This window comes from Ixodes scapularis, unplaced genomic scaffold, assembly GCF_016920785.2.
Source record: "Ixodes scapularis isolate PalLabHiFi unplaced genomic scaffold, ASM1692078v2 PGA_scaffold1__304_contigs__length_218370807, whole genome shotgun sequence".
Classification (NCBI taxonomy): domain Eukaryota; kingdom Metazoa; phylum Arthropoda; class Arachnida; order Ixodida; family Ixodidae; genus Ixodes; species Ixodes scapularis.
Window position 1 is genome coordinate 198839006 of NW_024609846.1, and position 18736 is coordinate 198857741.

The following is an 18736-nucleotide window of genomic DNA, read 5'->3' on the forward strand; positions in this document are numbered from 1 at the left end:
ACTCTTTTCAAAAGTGTGCACTGCCTATACTTTGTTTCACCATAGCTTGGCAAAGTGCAACTGCCACAGCCCCCTTAGCCATTTAGAGAGATGGAGTGAAGGTATGCGACCAATCTCTGCAGAAGGACATCACCCTGATGATGTGTTGTCACATGGCTTTCTCCAACTTGCATATTGGCTCTCTGGGACTGTAGCCTTGGCTATTTGCCAAATTGTTATGGAACAAAGTACAGTAGCTACTATGCTAATTACCCAAGGCCTTCATACTTTGGACATATGTTCAACAAGAATGTTATGTCAGCAATCACTGTGAACTTGGCTCAGTGCCTATTGGACTCGAGTGCGGCATTAGCAATTGATGTGAACTGGGGCCCATTCACATGCTTTACGCCAAAAAAAAAAAAATGGTGACACTCAATGTTGCTTGATGGGGTTTTGCAAAGGGTCGATTGTGTTATACGTATAGGAAATGTCCTGCTACATGACAGTGCATCAACACATGCTATTAGACTAGATGCTCAGAGCTCTGTCGGTATTTGTAATTAAAGGGGCACTGACACATCAAAATCATATATTTTTTTATTGTCTGAAACGATTGAAAATGATGCCGGGACATTACCCTCAAAATTCAAAATTTGGGAATTCAGTACTTGTGCAGTAAAAAAACAATTTCCAAATGCCGAATTCGAAGTTCCCACGCTATCCGCGCCGGTGCGTTGACGTCAAATATTGCGGAGTCCTGAGAGTCCACTTTCTTTCACGACTCCCTGCTGTTGCCATGGCGACCCAAAGCGAGAAGGAAAGGAGCGAGAGCCGGCGGACCGTTTTTGAGCGGTGTCGCCTGTTTTCCGAGGGAGGATACAAATCCAGGAGACGGCACCACAACAAACTCCCAATTTTTGGTATTTCAAAAAGAAGGGCCGTAGTGCGTTCGCAATTGCGTTAAAAAACATGTTTTCGGATTGTCGTTATTAAATGTTATCGAGATGTCCCCTACAAAGCTTCTAAATTTTATGATTCTTGACGTCACGAATCAAAAGAAGCGAGGAGGCGAGAGGCGGGAGACTCAAACGCCAAAAATAAAAAGGCGCGCGCGCGCACGCGAAATTTTTTTTTCGCAATGCGGTTTTTCTTTTGTGTCTATGAGTGCAACTTGCATCGTTTTAGACAATAAAAACATATGACCTTTGGGGTGTCAATGCCCCTTTAACAAGTTACAGAAATAAATATTTCTTATGAGCATAATATTTATTTTCAATAGCTGGCTGGTTTTGTGCTCATTAATGTCAGCGTGCTATGATGTTATTATCATGTGTGTAGTTCTAACTATCCTCTCCGCAATGCCTACAAATGCCCTTGGAGGGAATAAATGAATAAATAACATTTTCACATCTCTGGAGCTTGTTTTCAGATGCACCACATGTTCAGGAGAGGTGGAAGAAGTGCAGCCCCATGCAACAAGTCTGCCAGTCTGGTTTGTCCTATTAATTATATTGGGGGGCCAGAGATGCAAGTGTCCTCAAAAGCTGCAACGCATGCAGTGAACACCATTCTTGGTGTGTAGACTCTGAGGCGTCATGGCTGCAGTGTGAATATGATGCAAACTGGTAGTATATCAAGGAGGTTTATTTCCTCTTGATTACATAATTATTGATTCTTATTAAATGGTTCTTTAACTCCTTGCTTCCTAGTAACGAGTGTCACTCATGCCACCTCTTACGAACCATAAAGCCCGATGAGTGTGACTCGCGTTTCGATTACGGCGCTTGTTTAGCGCACGCTCTGGCAGGTGGCTAAACCACCCCTGTTGCTCCATTTACCCTGGGAAGTTTGCTCGTTTGTTTTGTTGTTTTACAGAAAAAGAATTCTCCAGTTAGCAAAAAAAAAAAGAAAGTGCAGTCGCTTGTGATCATTTACGCTAAAACAACATGGCTTTGGCACGGAGGTCAACTTTAGCCGACAAAGAGATACAAAACCTCATTTTTTAATGGGATTAATGGTCGGGCATATGTGGCGACGAATCCTTCAGCCTTTTCAGTTTTTAGGAATTGGACGGTGGTTTGATGGGCGGTGACAGGAGTGATGAAAACGATGTGAATCCTGCAAGCATTCAATCAACTTTGGCGTCTGCACGCCAGTGGGACTCGGATCAGAAGTCCTGATTTAGAGCAAGATATAACACCTGGAAGTCGAGGAAATATTTTTGTCTTATTTTAATGCAACTTGCCTGTTGAAAATAAAATTTTGCTGTTTGTTCCTTGAAGAAAAAAAAATGAGTTTGCAAGGGGTTAACAAGTTCTTTCTGCACTGCAACACGATACCGGACCTCCCTTATTCCCTTCACCCCTAAGCTGACATTGTGGTAGAAGCTATTCGCTTACCCGACCAATCAGCCGCCTCCCTTTCATCACCCGACCTCATTCAATGCACGTGGGTATGCGCGAGAGAGCGTGATCACGTGGCAAAAGTGTGGCTGGCCCAACGAGCATGTAGCTTCCACAGCACTGTCAGCTTCGGAGTGAACGGGGTGGGGAAAGCAACTTTTGTCTGAATTTTGAGCGATGGGCTAATCTTCTAGGGGGACAATGCTCTGTCCGGGTATACAAACAAGATTCCAAGTAAGAGGGGACTCCCCCTTTTCGTCTCCTTTAACTGTGTGGTGGAATGCGCAATTTATGAGTTGAGAAGGAAAGCGAAACAGGAAGAAGTTGGAGAAGTGTTTCATGACCCGTTTAACTTTATTCTATGGATCAGTTTCTTTTTTTTTTTTGTTTTATGCAGCTCGCTTTTTTTTTGTTTTTTTAAATTATTTTTGTGTTTTGTTGTCGGCGCTGTATGGAGGTCGTGGCCCGGCGTAAACGATCAAAAACTAGGCTCCACTTTATTTAGCGGCTCTTAGAGGCTCTATTTGGTAAGGTCCCGTTTGTCGTGGCCTTCGGTATTAGCAGAAACGCGTGGAAATGTTAACTGGAGCTTGAGTTAACATATTTTTGTATATCAAACTATCTATGTCTCAAACTATTTTACGATCCCCTTTAAATTCTATATATCCGAGTTCGACTGTACTTTGTTCAGTGCGGACCTAGACCGGTTCTTCCCGACGTCGGAAATACTGTGGCATTGGGGTGCCCGTTGAATGGGCATACTAATGAGCAGCCAGTGGCAATCATTGTACCATTGCGGCGTAAGTCACCCTCGGTTTGTCGGATGCCGCTTCGCTCACAGAGTACTCCAATTGAAATGCCTGTTGAACTTCTTCCCGTACAATCTCGGCAGCTGAAATAGAAGTCAGGTGACAGGTGGCAGGAAGTAGCTTCCTGACCTCCTCTCAGCCAACATTGTGTATGATGTCGCGGATGCTGGGAGGCTGACGTCGAAGTTGCAGCTGGACGACTCGAGTCTCAAGACGCTGGGGAGTTGTTGATAGTGACGGGCTTGGACACGTAGTGCACATTCAATGTTGGAAGCCTCAATAAAGAGCCCTTCGACTGTTGTCGGAGGGTTGCAGACAAGGCTGCCAAAGAGGTTGTCCCTCACATGAGGTATACGAGGATTCTCAGCTTCTTGTCCCCTGTAGCATAAGGGTCGGCGTGGGCACGTAATCAGGTGCAAAACATCCTCCACGAAGGCGGTGATGCTCTTGTTTGGGCCGTGTCCTGGACCGAATTAGGTATTCGATTCTCTCTCTGAAACGTTGGCTGACGAACATGCATTCAGCTCGATTTTGCAAACTGCCCACGACACTAAGAAGGATTCGTGGTTCTCAAACCAGTGCCTGGCAGTTTCTTCCACGACCGGTATAGGTTTGGCAGGTGCTGGTCATCTGCCCACACATTATGGCAGGCAACACAGTCATATTGTTCAATCCAATCCTCAACGTCTTCGTACACCTTGCCGTGAAAGGGCGTCAGAGTGCGATGTGCGATGGGCACGCAAACAATGGTGGGAGCGAATGCGGTTTGCTGCTATGGGTTTGTCATTGGCTTAGTCCGCTTCGGTTTTTCTGGCAGGAGGCCGAATTCCAGTGGTTCTTCCTGGTGACAGCGACTGGTTCTTCGTGTATTTGGAGGGTTCGCTGTTGGTTGACTCGCTCGTCTTGCGGTTTTTCTGCCAAGCTGGGGATTGGATTTGGTTCACGGGTCGCCGGGAGTGTAAGATATGGGACAGTCCGCTACACGTGTCCCGTTGTCGGGAGACTTGGCCAGGGTGGAAGAAATACATTTAGGTGACGACTCTGTCTCGCACAGCGACCACATTGTTTGGCGCACCGAGCGCGCTTCGTTTGCACGGCGATAGATGGCGCCCAAGTATATATGGGCCTTTGAAGGCTTGTATAAAGGGCTTGTGAAGGAAATAATGCATTCTTTACTCGGTCCCCGTGTACTGTGTCGTGAAATGGCAGATTTATGTTGGCACACTGGCACCGATTGCCTTTTCCCCTGTGCAGTTCCTGTTTTTTTAGACGAGAACATTCCGATGATGGCTCAACGTGACAAAAATACTGGTGTAAATATAAAACTTCCCGGCATAATCTACTGGGCCTTCAATAATTTAGAGTAAACAGCTGGGTCGTGCTCACATGTTTTGTCAAACAGCATGTTTGGTAACAGTTCCGTAAATTGTTTAAACACATGCGTGGCTTTATAGGAGGTCGGGTGATTTTTTCCACCCTGCTCCTGCCTTCTTATTGAAAAAAATTCTAATAATGTTACATAGTGGGGCCTAAATAATTTGTTACATGCGCATAAAGGTTATAGCTTTACAAATGGTCTATGGATACAATGTCAACTTGTACTGTGGAACATACAAACCTTGTGAGCAGAAAAAAATTCTATTTATGGTGACATAGTGTCTGAAATGATGACACAGTATGATGACATACTGACTGACATGATGACACAGTAACTGAAGGTCAAACAATAGTAGTGGTTATAGGACATAAATCACTTTTTATCTATGCTTTCACAATATGGTGTCACCTTTTCTTACAGGTAAAAAAATACCTGACAAATATTTTTGCTTTAAAATGTGCACAAAGCTGAATTCACTGCATGCTACCAAAGAACGCCATCTCCTACATCCTGTTTCTCGCCCATGCTCTTAAACTAAGACGAGCGCTGCTTTGCTGATTTCTTCTTTTCTTGAGTTTGTTTGTTCCTACTCATCGTAATATGCTTACAGTGTTGTCGCATTCGCATGCTGAAGTAGTAGTAAAGCAACTGGGCAATTGTTTCTTCGTGTTGAGCGCATGGAAACGTTATTGTGCATGTGTCAAGAACGCTGTCGATTGTGTCCCAGTAGACAGTCTTGTGGCTTTTATTTTCCACGAAGAGCTGTTCCGCTTTTTCAGTAGCTGGAAAAGGTTCTTGTTGGGGTGTATGAGGCCTCCTCTGTTCTTTAAGTTTGTCAGTGCTGCTTCAGCAAAAGTGTTCTTGTTGATGCTGAAAGTGGATCGGCATGCAGGGCAGCGTGTAGCTTTTTTCATTTTCATACTCAAAAACCTAGTTACATAATATAGTATGCAGTCCACAGCCTTGGATTCTTCAGCCTTTTCTGTCCAGACATTGCATTCCCAGTCTTTGACAGAAATTAGACTGTCAAGCTTGGTCTTCACTTGGTCAACGAGATGAGGAGACTAGGAAGTAACTTGTGATTGGCCCTCGGGATTGCACGACGCCACTGCTCCAGGCGAGCGTCGTTCGATGGAGCTTTAAACAAGGACACTCGCTCTGCGCAGTTCCGGTACCCCGAATCGCAGTTGGGAACGAAGCAAGTCTTTCCCATCCGTATAGCATAACTTCTTCGGGTTAAGGCTCACCTTCGTGCACGATGGTGGCACCTGTGATCGACACAGCACCAAAGCAAAACGTGAGGCCAGCCACTGGCCGCACATCACGACCACACTGCAAAAGAGGCGAGCAAGCTATGCCCCCCCGACACCGTGGCCGAGGAGAGACCTCATACCCGCAGTGCTCACACCTTAGCACCCTCTGCGGCGGCGCAGAACTAACTATACTTTGTTTCACCTTATGTTGTACCGCAGCGAAGGCTAGAAGTGCGAGCTCATAGCTTTGGCAGAAGTCACGAGAGCTTGTGCCGCCAAGACGTGTCCCAGAGCAAGGAGCTCGCGCTTGTAGCCCTTCCTGCGGTACATCATAAGGTGAAACAGAGTATACTCCTGGTTCGTAGCTAGCTCCGAACACGATCTGGAAGCTCGCTCCCCGCGGGAAGAGCGGCCAGAGTCACCACCTAAATGTACTTCTTCCACTGTAAACTCGACTGAGGAGCTGCCAGGGTGCACCCAGAGGGAAGGGCTAAAGGTTAAGTACCCAGCATCTCCACCAGGACATACGATGACAGCCGAGCATGGCCTAACTTTCCAGAATGGTAAAGATTGATAGAAGGACTGGACCAAGCGTAATATAACAAAACTGACAGAAGAGTGTCTATCCTATCCTGACCAGTAAAGAAGCTGCATTGTTTCAGTGGCATTATGTGCGAATAAGTCCTTTCCTTCGGGGTTTTGAAGACTGCTGCGGACGAATTGAACTGAAATGGCTGTGGGACCACTTTTCCGGTAATGAGCCGCTGCAGAATGTCGCCGCAAAGCGGCGTGAACGGGTGGGTTGAGTAGGTAACATGCCAGGGGCGGATGTCCTGACCCCCCTCTTGATTTCTGCATGTGTGAAATTTAGGGCGTGAAACGAGGGAGAGGGGAAGGGGGTTCCTAAACGTATGATACACTGACCAACACCTGACCCCCCCTCAGGAAATACCTGCATCCTCCCCTGTAACACACGCCCCAGTGATACACGCGCGATGGAATGTCCATACAGCTTGCAATTCGCGTAACGAATGTTGATGAAACGTTTGTGTCGACAAAACGTGCGGCAGACCAGCGGACTCAATAACAACTGCAACACCTGTGCACCGCGAAAATGCACGTCCACGCTAGTACAACTTGGGAGGCAGCACAGCATCACCTAGCACGGCACAGGAACTAGCAGCTTCAAGGCAGCGCTTCGGTCCGCCGCACACCTGTGCTCCGTGACAGTGCACGTGTACTGCTTCCTAAAACGAGCAGTACAGCATCATCTAGCAGGGCACGGGTACTACCGGCTTCAAGGCAAGTCCCCGTGCGCAGCACATCTAAAGTGAGCCTTCGGTCATTTGAACGAGGCGGCACCACGATTGCACACTGCCAAGCACGACTCACGCAATTTCCGTAGCTAAACTGGCTAAACGCTAAACGCTAAACCGTGTATCCTAATCATCCAAATATATTGCACACCGTACAGATCATGTTGCCATATGATCTCTATGCATGTTGCACACGGTCCAGTAGCCACTAGCCACAGCCAGTATGGCTGGTATGTATGGCTCATTGGCTATGGCTCTATCAGCTCTATGCTGCTAAAGTGAACTAGCTGCGCATATGTGGATTGCGAGTAGTCGTTGTTTAGCCGAACTTTAGGGCCAACTGCGGTCAATCGCTGGCGGTGCTAGTGGTGCTACAGTGGGTCGTGTTATGTGTGAATTATGATCGTATTTCATTCCGGTTTGCCGTCTGGCTACATTAGGAACCGTTCCTGCTTGCCGTTTCCCTGACGTCCCTGAGTCTAGCCGAGCGTTGCGGAGAAGAATGATACCCGCGAGCGCGCGGAAGGGCGCTCCATAGCTGCGAGCACCGCTCCGACGGAAGGTACGACTCGATCGCTTCGTCTTCTCAAGGTGGTCATTCATTTAAAAACAGCACTCCGCTGCTGAGCAGTGGTCACGCACGCGTGGTTCTGCGATATAAATCTAAAAAAAGAAATGATGTTATCTGTTCGATAATGTCATCAATAGTGACGCACGCTCGGGAGATCGTCGCGTGTAGGTTTCGCTTTCTCGGAGCGGGCGCGGCAAGACTGTTCCGCTGTTTCCCCCCTCGCCACATCCGCAAATTTTATTTTCTCTCTCGTCTTGAAAAGTTCACTTGAACAATCGGCGAGTGACAACGTCGAGACGATGTCTTTGTGCAACGATGATGTGCCTTTATTCCGTCTAGATATGTTCGCCGTGACGCTGATCAGCGGCTACATCGTTACGTCTGTGATCCTCTTCAAGTACCCCTGCCTCTTACATCGTCGGAAGCAACTCAAATTTCCCTGCCGACATATCAGTCACCGGGGTGGTAAGTCGCGCGATTCATGCGCACGAGCGAAAAGAGCGAGAATGTCTATATTAATGTGCATTTTGCTCGTTTCAGGATCGGCAGAAAATTTGGAGAACACTTTGACAGCTTTCAGGCAGTATGTAAACTTTGCTTTTGCATGTGCACAGGGGCTGCTCACACAGCCGTGCTGGTACTTTCGTGTTATATTCATGCCTTTAGCATCTAAAAAAGAAATATATATATATATATATATGTATGTATATATATATATATATATATATATATATATATATATATATATATATATATATATATATATATATATATATATCTGAGTGTGTCGAACCGAAAAAAATACGGGCTCGGTTACGGTTCAGGTTCAGGTAAATTTATTTTGTTCCGGTTCAGTTCCAGTTCGATTAATTCGATCCGCGAACCGGTTCGCGAACCGTTTCAGGGCGCTGAACCGCCCGTTTGGAAATTATAAATGACAAATTGCAACATCAAAATAAATTACAAATAAAACATCTGAAATCAGCTCATACGAAACGGGATACATCGTAGTGTAAGGCTCAGGGATTTCTGCCAGGAATGGTTTTTTTATGTGCACTCAAAGGTTACCTCACCGACAATTACGCATTCGGACTTCGTCTAATTGGGTCCGACGCAGTAGCTGGGTGATTTCAGATAAGATCGACCAAAGGATGTCTAGTCGACATTTTCAAATCAACTGATGTTTTTATATGTTATTGTCTAGTGTCTGGTATGAACGAATCCAAACTTAGTTTTGACTAGAAAAAATACTTGGGGACAGGAAAAATCGTAAGGCATAAGGTGGTGGACAGGATGGAGGGGGCCAGTTTGAGAGTGAATAACTAAAGCGATAACATTAGGAGAACTCTAATACGTTTTAGGCGCAAACTATGGGTAAAGCTTGCTTGTAATATAAAGTAATCATATTTATTTAAAATTTATTTATTTTTCTAAAAATTGACAAACATGCCTGCTCGAACGACAAATGGCAAACTTTGGAGGTCTGTATCTCATGAAATAATTTAATAATTATGATATAATTTGCAGATATTATTCTACTAATATATAGCTAATATTTAAAAAATAACTAAGGTATCTGTGTGATACAATAGTTAGGATATATTTAGTCAAACATGGAAAAAAAATCAAACAAAGAAAAATTCCGATGCGAATAAAAAAAAAACACCACCCTCGATTTTTTTTAAATTTAGGTAACCTGTTATACTCTATTTCGGCATTCATTTCCATTAAAAACATGTTGCATCATTTTATTGAGAAAGAAGATACAACTCCCCAAAGTAGGGTCCTTTTTCAAAGCCTACACTTAGCAGTGTTTTATACAAGAACTGACTCTGAGTTCCAGTTTCATGAAACCAACACACATCTTTTATATATTCTTATTCAGATGAGGCCAATGATAACTAAAGAAATCGTTCACACACTTAAATTAAGGAGAAACTACTGTGTACAAAGAGGTATCATATTACGGACTAGTGATCCGAGAAAAGATCATGCAGCCATCGGCCACTAGGAACTTTGTTTACTTTATTCTCCTGGGACACTATATGCTATTCCCTCTTCCGCTCTACCTTCATCTCTCTCTCTCTCTCTCTCATATATATCCCTGATATATATCCAGAACAAAAACATGTTCAAGCATTCCCTTTCTGCGTGGTAGTGTTCTGTGGCTAGCAAAAATCATTTCCTCGCTAAGCTCACGATTATGGCAAAATAGTTGCCGGAAACCGCAGACGACACTCGTCGCTAGTTCTGGCAAAACGGCCGATACAATCTTTTTTTCGCATTTCCCCGCTCGCTGTCAAGGACAAGGGGGTTCGCTTCAACCAGCAAAACATGCCCGCCGACGCCTGTTTACTGAGCAGTCATGCCTGTCGCCATCTCACTCGCTGGCGTCACGGGCGATAATATCAGGCACAAAGGGGCACACCAACCGGCAGCATTATCCCCAAATACTCGAGCCTCGCGTAAATACATAGAGTGTAAACGCTGTCGCCATGTTATCGTAGTAAGACCGCCCCCCCCCCTCCCCCAACGGGGGACTGCAGTACGCGACGGCGTACTAACACAACGGCGACGATATCGACATCGCGGGCTCCGAATTTTCCCATAGTTCTACTCCACGGGCATTTCTCGAAACGCTTGATATTGTGTACGCCCGCCTGGAAGGATTTCAGGCGCGTAGTTAAGATAAGGCGGTTCTCCGCGGCAAAAGAAAGCAATTTCACAAAAGCTTAAAAGCGGCGGCGACGCGTGTGCGGTGAACGCTTGTAGTTTTGGTGTAGACAGGGTGTGTGTGTTCTCGTTGTTGACACCAGCCGGCGATAAGGCACTGCAGGCGGTAGCTCAGTACAGCAAGGGCTAATCCGAGTGACCATCAACGTAACCCCACCGCCAACCCCTCGCGAACCGGTCGCCGACATGGCTCAGGCTGTGTCATGAACCACGTGGTAGAAGCTCGGGTGCTTTCATATCAGCGCGTGGAGGGACGACAGTGCGATTCCGTAAAGTCTTTTTCGAAGGCCGCTGACCACAATTTTTTGTCTAGAGACTTTCCCTCTTTCTTCCTTTGACGTGGATCAAGCTTTGCCGACAGCCTCAGTTGTGACCTATCTTTTCAAATGTACGTTTGCAGTGAGTGAGCTCCTCAGCCTCGGACTTGTCACTTGTGCACCCAGTAGTTCTTTCACTTGGCAATTATATGCTATCAGTTGGGGTTTAATTTCTATTATTTATGTATACATTATGAAGACGTCCTGGAGCTCCGAACGAGTGTTTTGTGCAGATTACTTTTGCAAACACAAAAAGACTATACCAAAGCAGCGGAATTTTCGAAGTGTTGGCGAGTTGGACCTAAACTCGTTGAAGCAAATTCTTCCGCCTGACTATTCCACCAAAGTGAGTGCGACGGACTACCTGTGCTACCATTGCTTCATGCACATCACTAAGGAGATCTCGATGCGAAGCTCAGAGCAGTGCCCTGACATATTTATGCCAGCTGAAGAAGCAATCGAAGATCTAAATCGCAGCATACTACCTACAGATGTGTCGCCGCTGAGACAACCAAGCGTCGTAAGAAGTCGGGACAGGCCTGCCTATGTCAAGAGAAAGCAGACAGAACTGGAGCAGGTTGCTGTCAAGAATATACGCTCAAGGCTGCGTATTGCGTACAACAGGGACGCACCATCGGGGTCGTCCGAACCAACATGCTCCACATGCACTGAGTGGGTGGACAACTTTCGGCAGGCCTTTGAAACCGCCACCTCTCTCCGGGAACGTTGTCAACTGCTTACACTCCTGCCGTCAACACTGACGAAGAATGAGGTTCAAAAGATGATTCCACAGGCCTCAATGTACCTCATCAGTAAATCCCGAAAACTCAAGGAAAAGCTTGGCGTGTGGTATGAGCCGGATCCTTACACGAGGTGCAAGGTGAGCCCTGAGAACCTGTCTGCTGCCCTAGAGTACTTCACGAAAGACGAGCTACAATGTTCGCGCCAAAGTCCCAACCAGAAGGACGTCATCTCTGTCATGCTCAACGGAGAGAAAACGTTCGTGCCAAAGCGCTTCATGACACGCTCAATACGAGAGGCCTTCCGTATATACAAAGACAAGCATCCCGATTCCGGCGTTGGGCTAACGAAATTTTATGCGTTGCGCCCTAGATGGGTCCAATGTATTCCACACCAGGAAGTGTGCGTTTGTGTGCGCTGCGCCAATTATTATCTTTGTATTGCCGCTCTAGAGAACGTTACAGGCTCAACATTCAGCACTGGTGAAATGAACTCGGCATTTCTGTGCGACCCAGCAACAGAACTGTGCCTTCAAGGAGACTGTGATCACTGCCCAAAAGGCCAGTTTCTTACACTCCAGGAACTTGATATCCCGGAGGATGAAGAGATTGTGCTTGCAACATGGGAGTCCGGCGACCTTGTGAAAAAAAACTTTGGAACCTGAGACTTTCCTAAAAGTCATCCAAGTGACGGTTGGAAGTTGGGTACTTCACAACCATATCCGGCAAATGCAAGGTAAAGCGATCTACGGTGAAAAACAGTGCATGCAACGCGGGAGCATTGTCTTTCATTTTGACTTTGCTGAAAACTGGACCATCGTGCTTCCTGACGAAGTGCAAGCATATCACTGGAAAAAAAAAACAAGTTTCGATATTTACATGTGTAGTGACGACAAGAAAATCTACAAACAGCTTTGCCATCATCAGTGAGGACCTGTGTCACGACGCCGCTCACGCTTGCTTGGCTCTAGAAAAAGTGAAGGAGTGGGTTGAAGACAACGTTGCGGTATACTCGTACGTGACGTACGTAAGTGACGGCGCCTCCAGTCATTTCAAAAATCGCTACCAGCTTCACCAATTTGCAAAGGACGATTGCCCACAAGCCCAGTGGTTATTTTCTGCATCTGGACATGGGAAAAATGCATGTGACGGAGTTGGCGGACTCGTGAAGCACCAGGCCACGCTGAACAACCTGAGAGAATGTTCAGTAAGCGCAATTCAGACGGCCAGGACAATGGTGAGCGTTCTATCAAAGAAACTGAAAGGCGTGCATCTTGTATATCTGGACGAAAATGAGGTTGTTCGGTATCGTGAACAAAAAAAAGAAGAGTGGCTGACGGTGCGCGCCTTCCCTGGCATTCAGTCTTGGCACGCGTGGCGGCTCAGCAAGTCATCAACAGAAGGGACCTGTGACGTATATATAGCACGGACAGTCGGATCTGCTTGGAAGCAACTTTATTAAATGGGTACAGCGAGGAAAACCTTAGCGTAAAGTGCCGAATTTGATTTCCCAAGGACTGCTCATTTTGAATGCAGGGACATCTTATTTATCACATTTTTCTTCACGGGGTATTTAACCTACTGTTTTTGTTGGTGGTTACTAATAATTTTTATCTGATCACTATAAAAAAAATCCCAAAATGTTATCCTCGAGCAGGATAAAATATATCGGTTTGCCACGATTCATTCATACACCGAGAGCATCGAAGCTGCTCCAGTTAGGTACTATGGCATCCGTCACCTGAAATTGTTTGTAATCGTAAATACACAGCCAACCTAAATATCTTACTATTATATCTTTGTTTTTGTGTGTGGAAGTAAAGTTATTTATTTTACTCTAGATGTAAAATATACCGGAAGGTACAACTTCACACTGCATCATCTTTTCTCAAATCATTAGTCTCTAATATGATACCACTTTGTACGCTTATGTAAAATGCTGTATATAGTTTCTCCTCCCTTTTACTGTGTGACCGATCGCTCTTTTTATCAATGACCTCATCTGAATAAATGTATATAAAATATTTGTGCAAGTTTCATGAAACTGGAACTCAGAGTCACTTCTTGTATAGGACACTGCTAAGTGTAGGCTTTGAAAAAGGACCCTACTTTGGGGAGTTGTTTCTTCTTTCACAGTGCAATGATGCAACATGTTTTTAGTAGAAATGAATGCCGAAATAGAGTATAACAGGGTACCCAAATTTTAAAAAAATCGAAGGTGGTGTTTTTTTTTTATTTGCATTGGAATTTTTCTTGGTTTGATTTTTTTCCCATGTTTGCCTAAATATATTGTAACTATTGTGTCACTCAGATACCTTATTTATTTTTTCAATAATAGCCATATATTAGTAAAATAATGTCTGCAAGTTATGTAATAATGATTAAATTATTTCATGAGATACAGATTTCCAAAGTTTGCCATTTGTCGTTCGAGCAGGCATGTTTGGCAATTTTTAGAAAACTAAATAAATTTTTAGTTAATATTATTACTTTATATTACAAGCAAGTTGTACCCATAGTTTGTTTGTAAAAAGTTTTAAAATTCTCCTAATTTTATTGTTTTAATTATTCACTTTCAAACTTGCCCCCTCCATCAGTGCGCGTTATTGCAACTGTCCACCTCTCCCTGCCTTACGATTTTTCTTGTCTCCAAATTTTTTTTCTGGTCAAAACTAAGTGTGGATTCGTTTATACCAGACACTAGACAATGTCATATAAAAACATCAGTTGATTTAAAAATGTCGACCAGCCACCCTTTGGTCGATCTTATCTGAAATCACCCAGCTGTAAAATCCGCGACCTCCTTACAAACCCACTTACAAGTAGAACTCGCTAACTATCCCGCCACCTCGGCGTGTAAGCAATTGAAGGAACAGTGGGGAGAAAATACAGCTTTCTTTATTTGAACTAGCCTTCAGTAACTCAAATTAGACCCTTAAAGAAGTTTTCATTAAACAAGATACGGAATATTAAAAACACTTCACTGAACGTAACGCCAGAAGGACGTAATAGGATAAATATTAAGATAGAAGAGTTCGCTGTCTCACAAATATGTTAGCTTCTAAGTGCCTATACGAAACCGGATTTATTATTATCATACTCCACAGCCTTTTCTTTTCTCATTCCGATGGAAGCAAGCTTCAAGAACTCGCGCGTTCTAGAAACGTGTTATGAAATGAGCACACAGCAGCATTTAGGATTTACGAGATTGTAGAAAAATGAAATCCCGTGACGCGATTTTTTTTTTCTTTGCACAGCCTTCCAATTCTTTTTTTTCCGTGCAAGCCGCGACCAGCGCAATACTGGTTCCTATGTCAAGATTTATGGATGCAGCGTTTGTCAAGATTCATGGATGCAGCGTTTATATTCCTAAGACTGAGTGGAGAAGAAAAATATGTAATCGAGGTGTGTGTCAGTTGACGGCACTTAAAAAACAAATGGCATTGATAGCACATTCATTGTCAACAGCGCGTGGCCGAACCGTTTTGACGTGAGCCGGTAACCGTTATTTTTTTTCCGGTTCAGTTCCGGTTCGGGTTCATCATGATAACAATATAACAATCCGGGTTCGGGTTCTGTTCCGGAAAAATACCGGTTCGGTTCCGGTTTTCGGTTCGGTTCCGTTTCGACACCCTGATATATATATATATACACACGTATGGTGGGGAAATTCTTTACTAGGACAAAACTAAAAACCGTTTTTGCGTCACATTTTTAGTTCTCGAGTTTTTTTACTTCAAAAGGACCAAGGGCAGATTTGGAAATTTGGGTGATTGTCACAGTTTGCATCTTTGAGTGCTTTGCCCGGATCATTAACATTTTGCACATTCTTTTTGTAAACTTGCGGTTTTGCCAGTGACATCTTTAGCTGTAATATGCTTATATGTTTACTTTGCTGTGATAACAAACATTATAATGGCACCATCCTGTGCTGTTCTTTTTTTTTTTTTAATATTATATACGACAGCAAGCTCACTATCATTCCCATTGCTCATTTCACTCAAAAATTAATCAAACCCAACGTGCCTCGAGAAAAAACAAAACTTCTTTGTACCACTGTTTTTTCTTTTAGTGTGAAAAGATATACTTCTATTTTTTTTGCAATATTTTCTGAAGGCGAGAATCCCAAGCTAGGTAGCAAGGTGCATCCCTAAGTGAAAGTTTGTGCTTGCAGCCTAGTAGCAAAATTGTCACACAGATGATTAACGAGACAAAAAGCTGGGAAGCACATATTAAAATGAAACATGAGGCGAATGAAAACAGGGTTGTATAAACTATGTGAATAAGTATCTTATAAAAGCAAAGCTATGTTTCGAGCGGACATGGATTGGCGACATGAGATCCTTATGGCATGCCATTTCTAGTGCTCCTCACATGAGAGTGCTCCAGACGAGAGTGTTTGAGACCTGCTTTGTACCATAACATTGAATGTAACAAAAGTTATCACCCAAACCAGGTAAATTATTGTCAAAGGGGCTCGGCTCAAACTTTTTAAACCAAACCACAATTTTATTATCATTTGGATTTCTTTAGTGTTGTTCTAAAAAACCTTGTAAAAAGATTTTTGTTCTGCAAAAAACATCTGAGCATGGCAAAGCACCCGAATATGCAACCCGTGATGATCACACAAATATCAAAATCCGTGTTTAGTCCATTTCAGGTTAAGGGAGGACACTATCCGAAAGGGTCTAATTTTGAACCTTTGGCTTAATATCAATTAAATTTACTGTATATACTGGCAGTTGCGAGGCAGAATACTGTGCAAAGCTTCATCTGTGTACATGAATTGTGAACAAAATTATAGCTAGTCGTTTTTATCAGGAACATTGACATTGTTTAGGATAACTCGTTATTAAAGTAATGTAACATGACATTGTTTAGGAAAGGTCGTTACTAAAGTAATGTAATACCCAACATTTTCCTTCACTATATACGCAGCAGAATGCCTAAAGAGTGCAACTGTAAAAAACAAATTTTCAAACAATAATTTATTTTATGCTAATATTCCAGTTAGAAAAAGCAATGAGTGAGCATCTCCTTTTTGAAGAAGTGGTGTGACAATGAGTATGGGTAGTACCGGGCACAGTCACGATACGCGAGTTTCGGTTTTGAGGCCTCATCAGCGCAAGCCTGCAAGTGTGCACATTATTAAAATAACGGCACTAAACTCTGTTCACCCTTAAGCTAAGACTGCAGCCAAAGCTACAAGTGCGAGCTAACCCACGCTCCTGGCTTTGAGACTTTCCAGTGTGAGTGCTCGCTCTGCGGAAGAACGCTTCTAAGCAGCGACCTCCAGCTCTCGTGCTTAGTGGCGGGTGACCAGAATATAGCACTGTGTCCTTACTTTCTCTGCAAGTCACCGTTTCGTGTGCAAAGCCTTCATCAAAGAGAAAACAATATTATTCTAAATATGCATGTTTTTTTATTTGAGTCGCTTGATGCCAGCTTTGCTTGAAAGTGTGCTGAGTGTGCGTCCATATTCGCAGCGTCTCGTTTTTAACTTTTAAAATGCCGCTTTTTGATGGTAGGACACGTGGACGTTAGGAAGATGGGAGAGTTAGGAATGTCGGATGTGCAACGTCGAGCATGATAGCTCTGTGTTTGGTTTTATGTGGATAGTTGAAAACCGCGAAATAACGCTAATTTAAAAGCCATATTATTTTGTTGTGGCACAAACTACTCGTGAGCCGAAAACAGGATTCCTATAATTGCGAGGAGTGCTTTAATTGTACTTGTCAGTCAGTGTTGGTACTACCTCGTTGCATATATCACTGGAAAGATCAAATGAAAATGACTTCATCCAGAATATACTGCGTCAATTCCTGGTCAATCTTCTGTTGAGGCAGAAAATATTCGAGAGAACCACACTCACAAAGGCTGGCAAACACACACTTACCATGTCGCCTCAATGTCACACCTCTCCGTAGCCGCTGGTAGTACGTTGCTAGTACTACACTGTACGATGGTGACCGCAAGGCGTCCATTTAGATTCCATGGCCCCGTCGCGTTCTCGCGCGTGTGCAGACGTTTGCCAAATTTTTGTTGAATCTTCGCTGAACTTTCTTTCCAATGTTCGGCATTTGCCGAACTTTGCTGAATCTGAAGTTTGGCAGATTCAGTCCATCTCTACTAGCAAGAAATGAAAAAAATATCCTCTTTCTTGCTGACAAGTGTTTTTCACTTAAATAACCTCACAAGTGTCCTGAGTATCAGTTCTTGTTTTGACAATATTAGGCTTGGGTAAACGTCGGCTCGTAGAGAAATTTTGTCTTTCTTAATTACCTTTTAATCCAGGTAACGTTATGTTCTGAAACTTTCGCATTCTATCCCAACTGCTAGCGTCACATTCTCACGAAGTTTGAGCTTTCTCCGACGTATAGTTTATTTACCTGGGCTGAAAAATGTGGTTCTCTTTTCTCGGGAACTGTGTTCTCGGGTATATATCTTTTACGCGGGTCATCTTTATCATCTTACATGACAATAGTTGAAATATACCGATCACTAAACCATACTGTTAAAATTAAACCGGTAATCAGGAGACATGAAACTTGAATTCCAGTGCCGCCAAAGATTTTTTTTTGGCAACTTTGTAACACTTTACCCATTCAATGAATATAGTTCATGCATGTTTCGGTTATTTTTTACAACATTTTTACACAAAGCTAATTGATCATAGGAAACAACAAATAGCAGTAATCATCAGCACAGTGGAATTATGTTGGCTGCATGCCACGTTTAGTAGGCACTGTTTCTTGTTTTTTTCCAGTGCTCAGAAAGCCGGCACGGATCTTTTGGAACTCGATGTTCAGCTGACAAAAGACAAGAAAGTGGTTGTGTCTCATGATAACACACTGCTTCGTTCAGCTGGTGTCGACAAGCTCATTTCAGACCTTGCTTACACGGTAAGGGAGCCCTGAAAGCTATTTATTGACTGTAAAACTGTTCTTTTTGTTGAAGTACCATAAAATGCCGGGCGTGCACCCACCTTATTTTTACTGAACACTGGGTTAATCTAGGCATGTGCGCTTGTCCGGTCAAATCGGGCGCTTAACGTATAGACGCTTTGCAGCAGCTGTGCATGGACGCCGCCATAACTGACCTTCAGTTTTTGTTTCCACTTATTCCGTTCGTTTCCCTTCATCATTACCATAAGAGGCCAGGTTATTGCCATATTAGACTCAATTGTGTCCTTTTCTAAAGCATCGGATTTTGTAGAGGATCGTCAACTACCGTTT

The 18736-nt window shown here is 43.8% G+C and overlaps 1 protein-coding gene across 2 annotated transcripts in view; it reads left to right on the forward strand.

Moving 5' to 3' along the window:
• Positions 1–7456: 7456 nt before the first annotated feature.
• Positions 7457–18736, forward strand: part of LOC8037516 (lysophospholipase D GDPD1) — a 29735-nt gene continuing 18455 nt past the window's right edge. For both annotated transcript variants that reach the window (XM_040216210.3, XM_040216209.2), the window contains exons 1-4: positions 7457–7702; positions 8051–8176; positions 8252–8294; positions 18268–18403. In XM_040216210.3, coding sequence (XP_040072144.1) covers positions 8053–8176; positions 8252–8294; positions 18268–18403 — 303 coding nt within the window. In that variant the 5' untranslated portion in view covers positions 7457–7702; positions 8051–8052. The remainder of the gene's footprint in view (positions 7703–8050; positions 8177–8251; positions 8295–18267; positions 18404–18736) is intronic.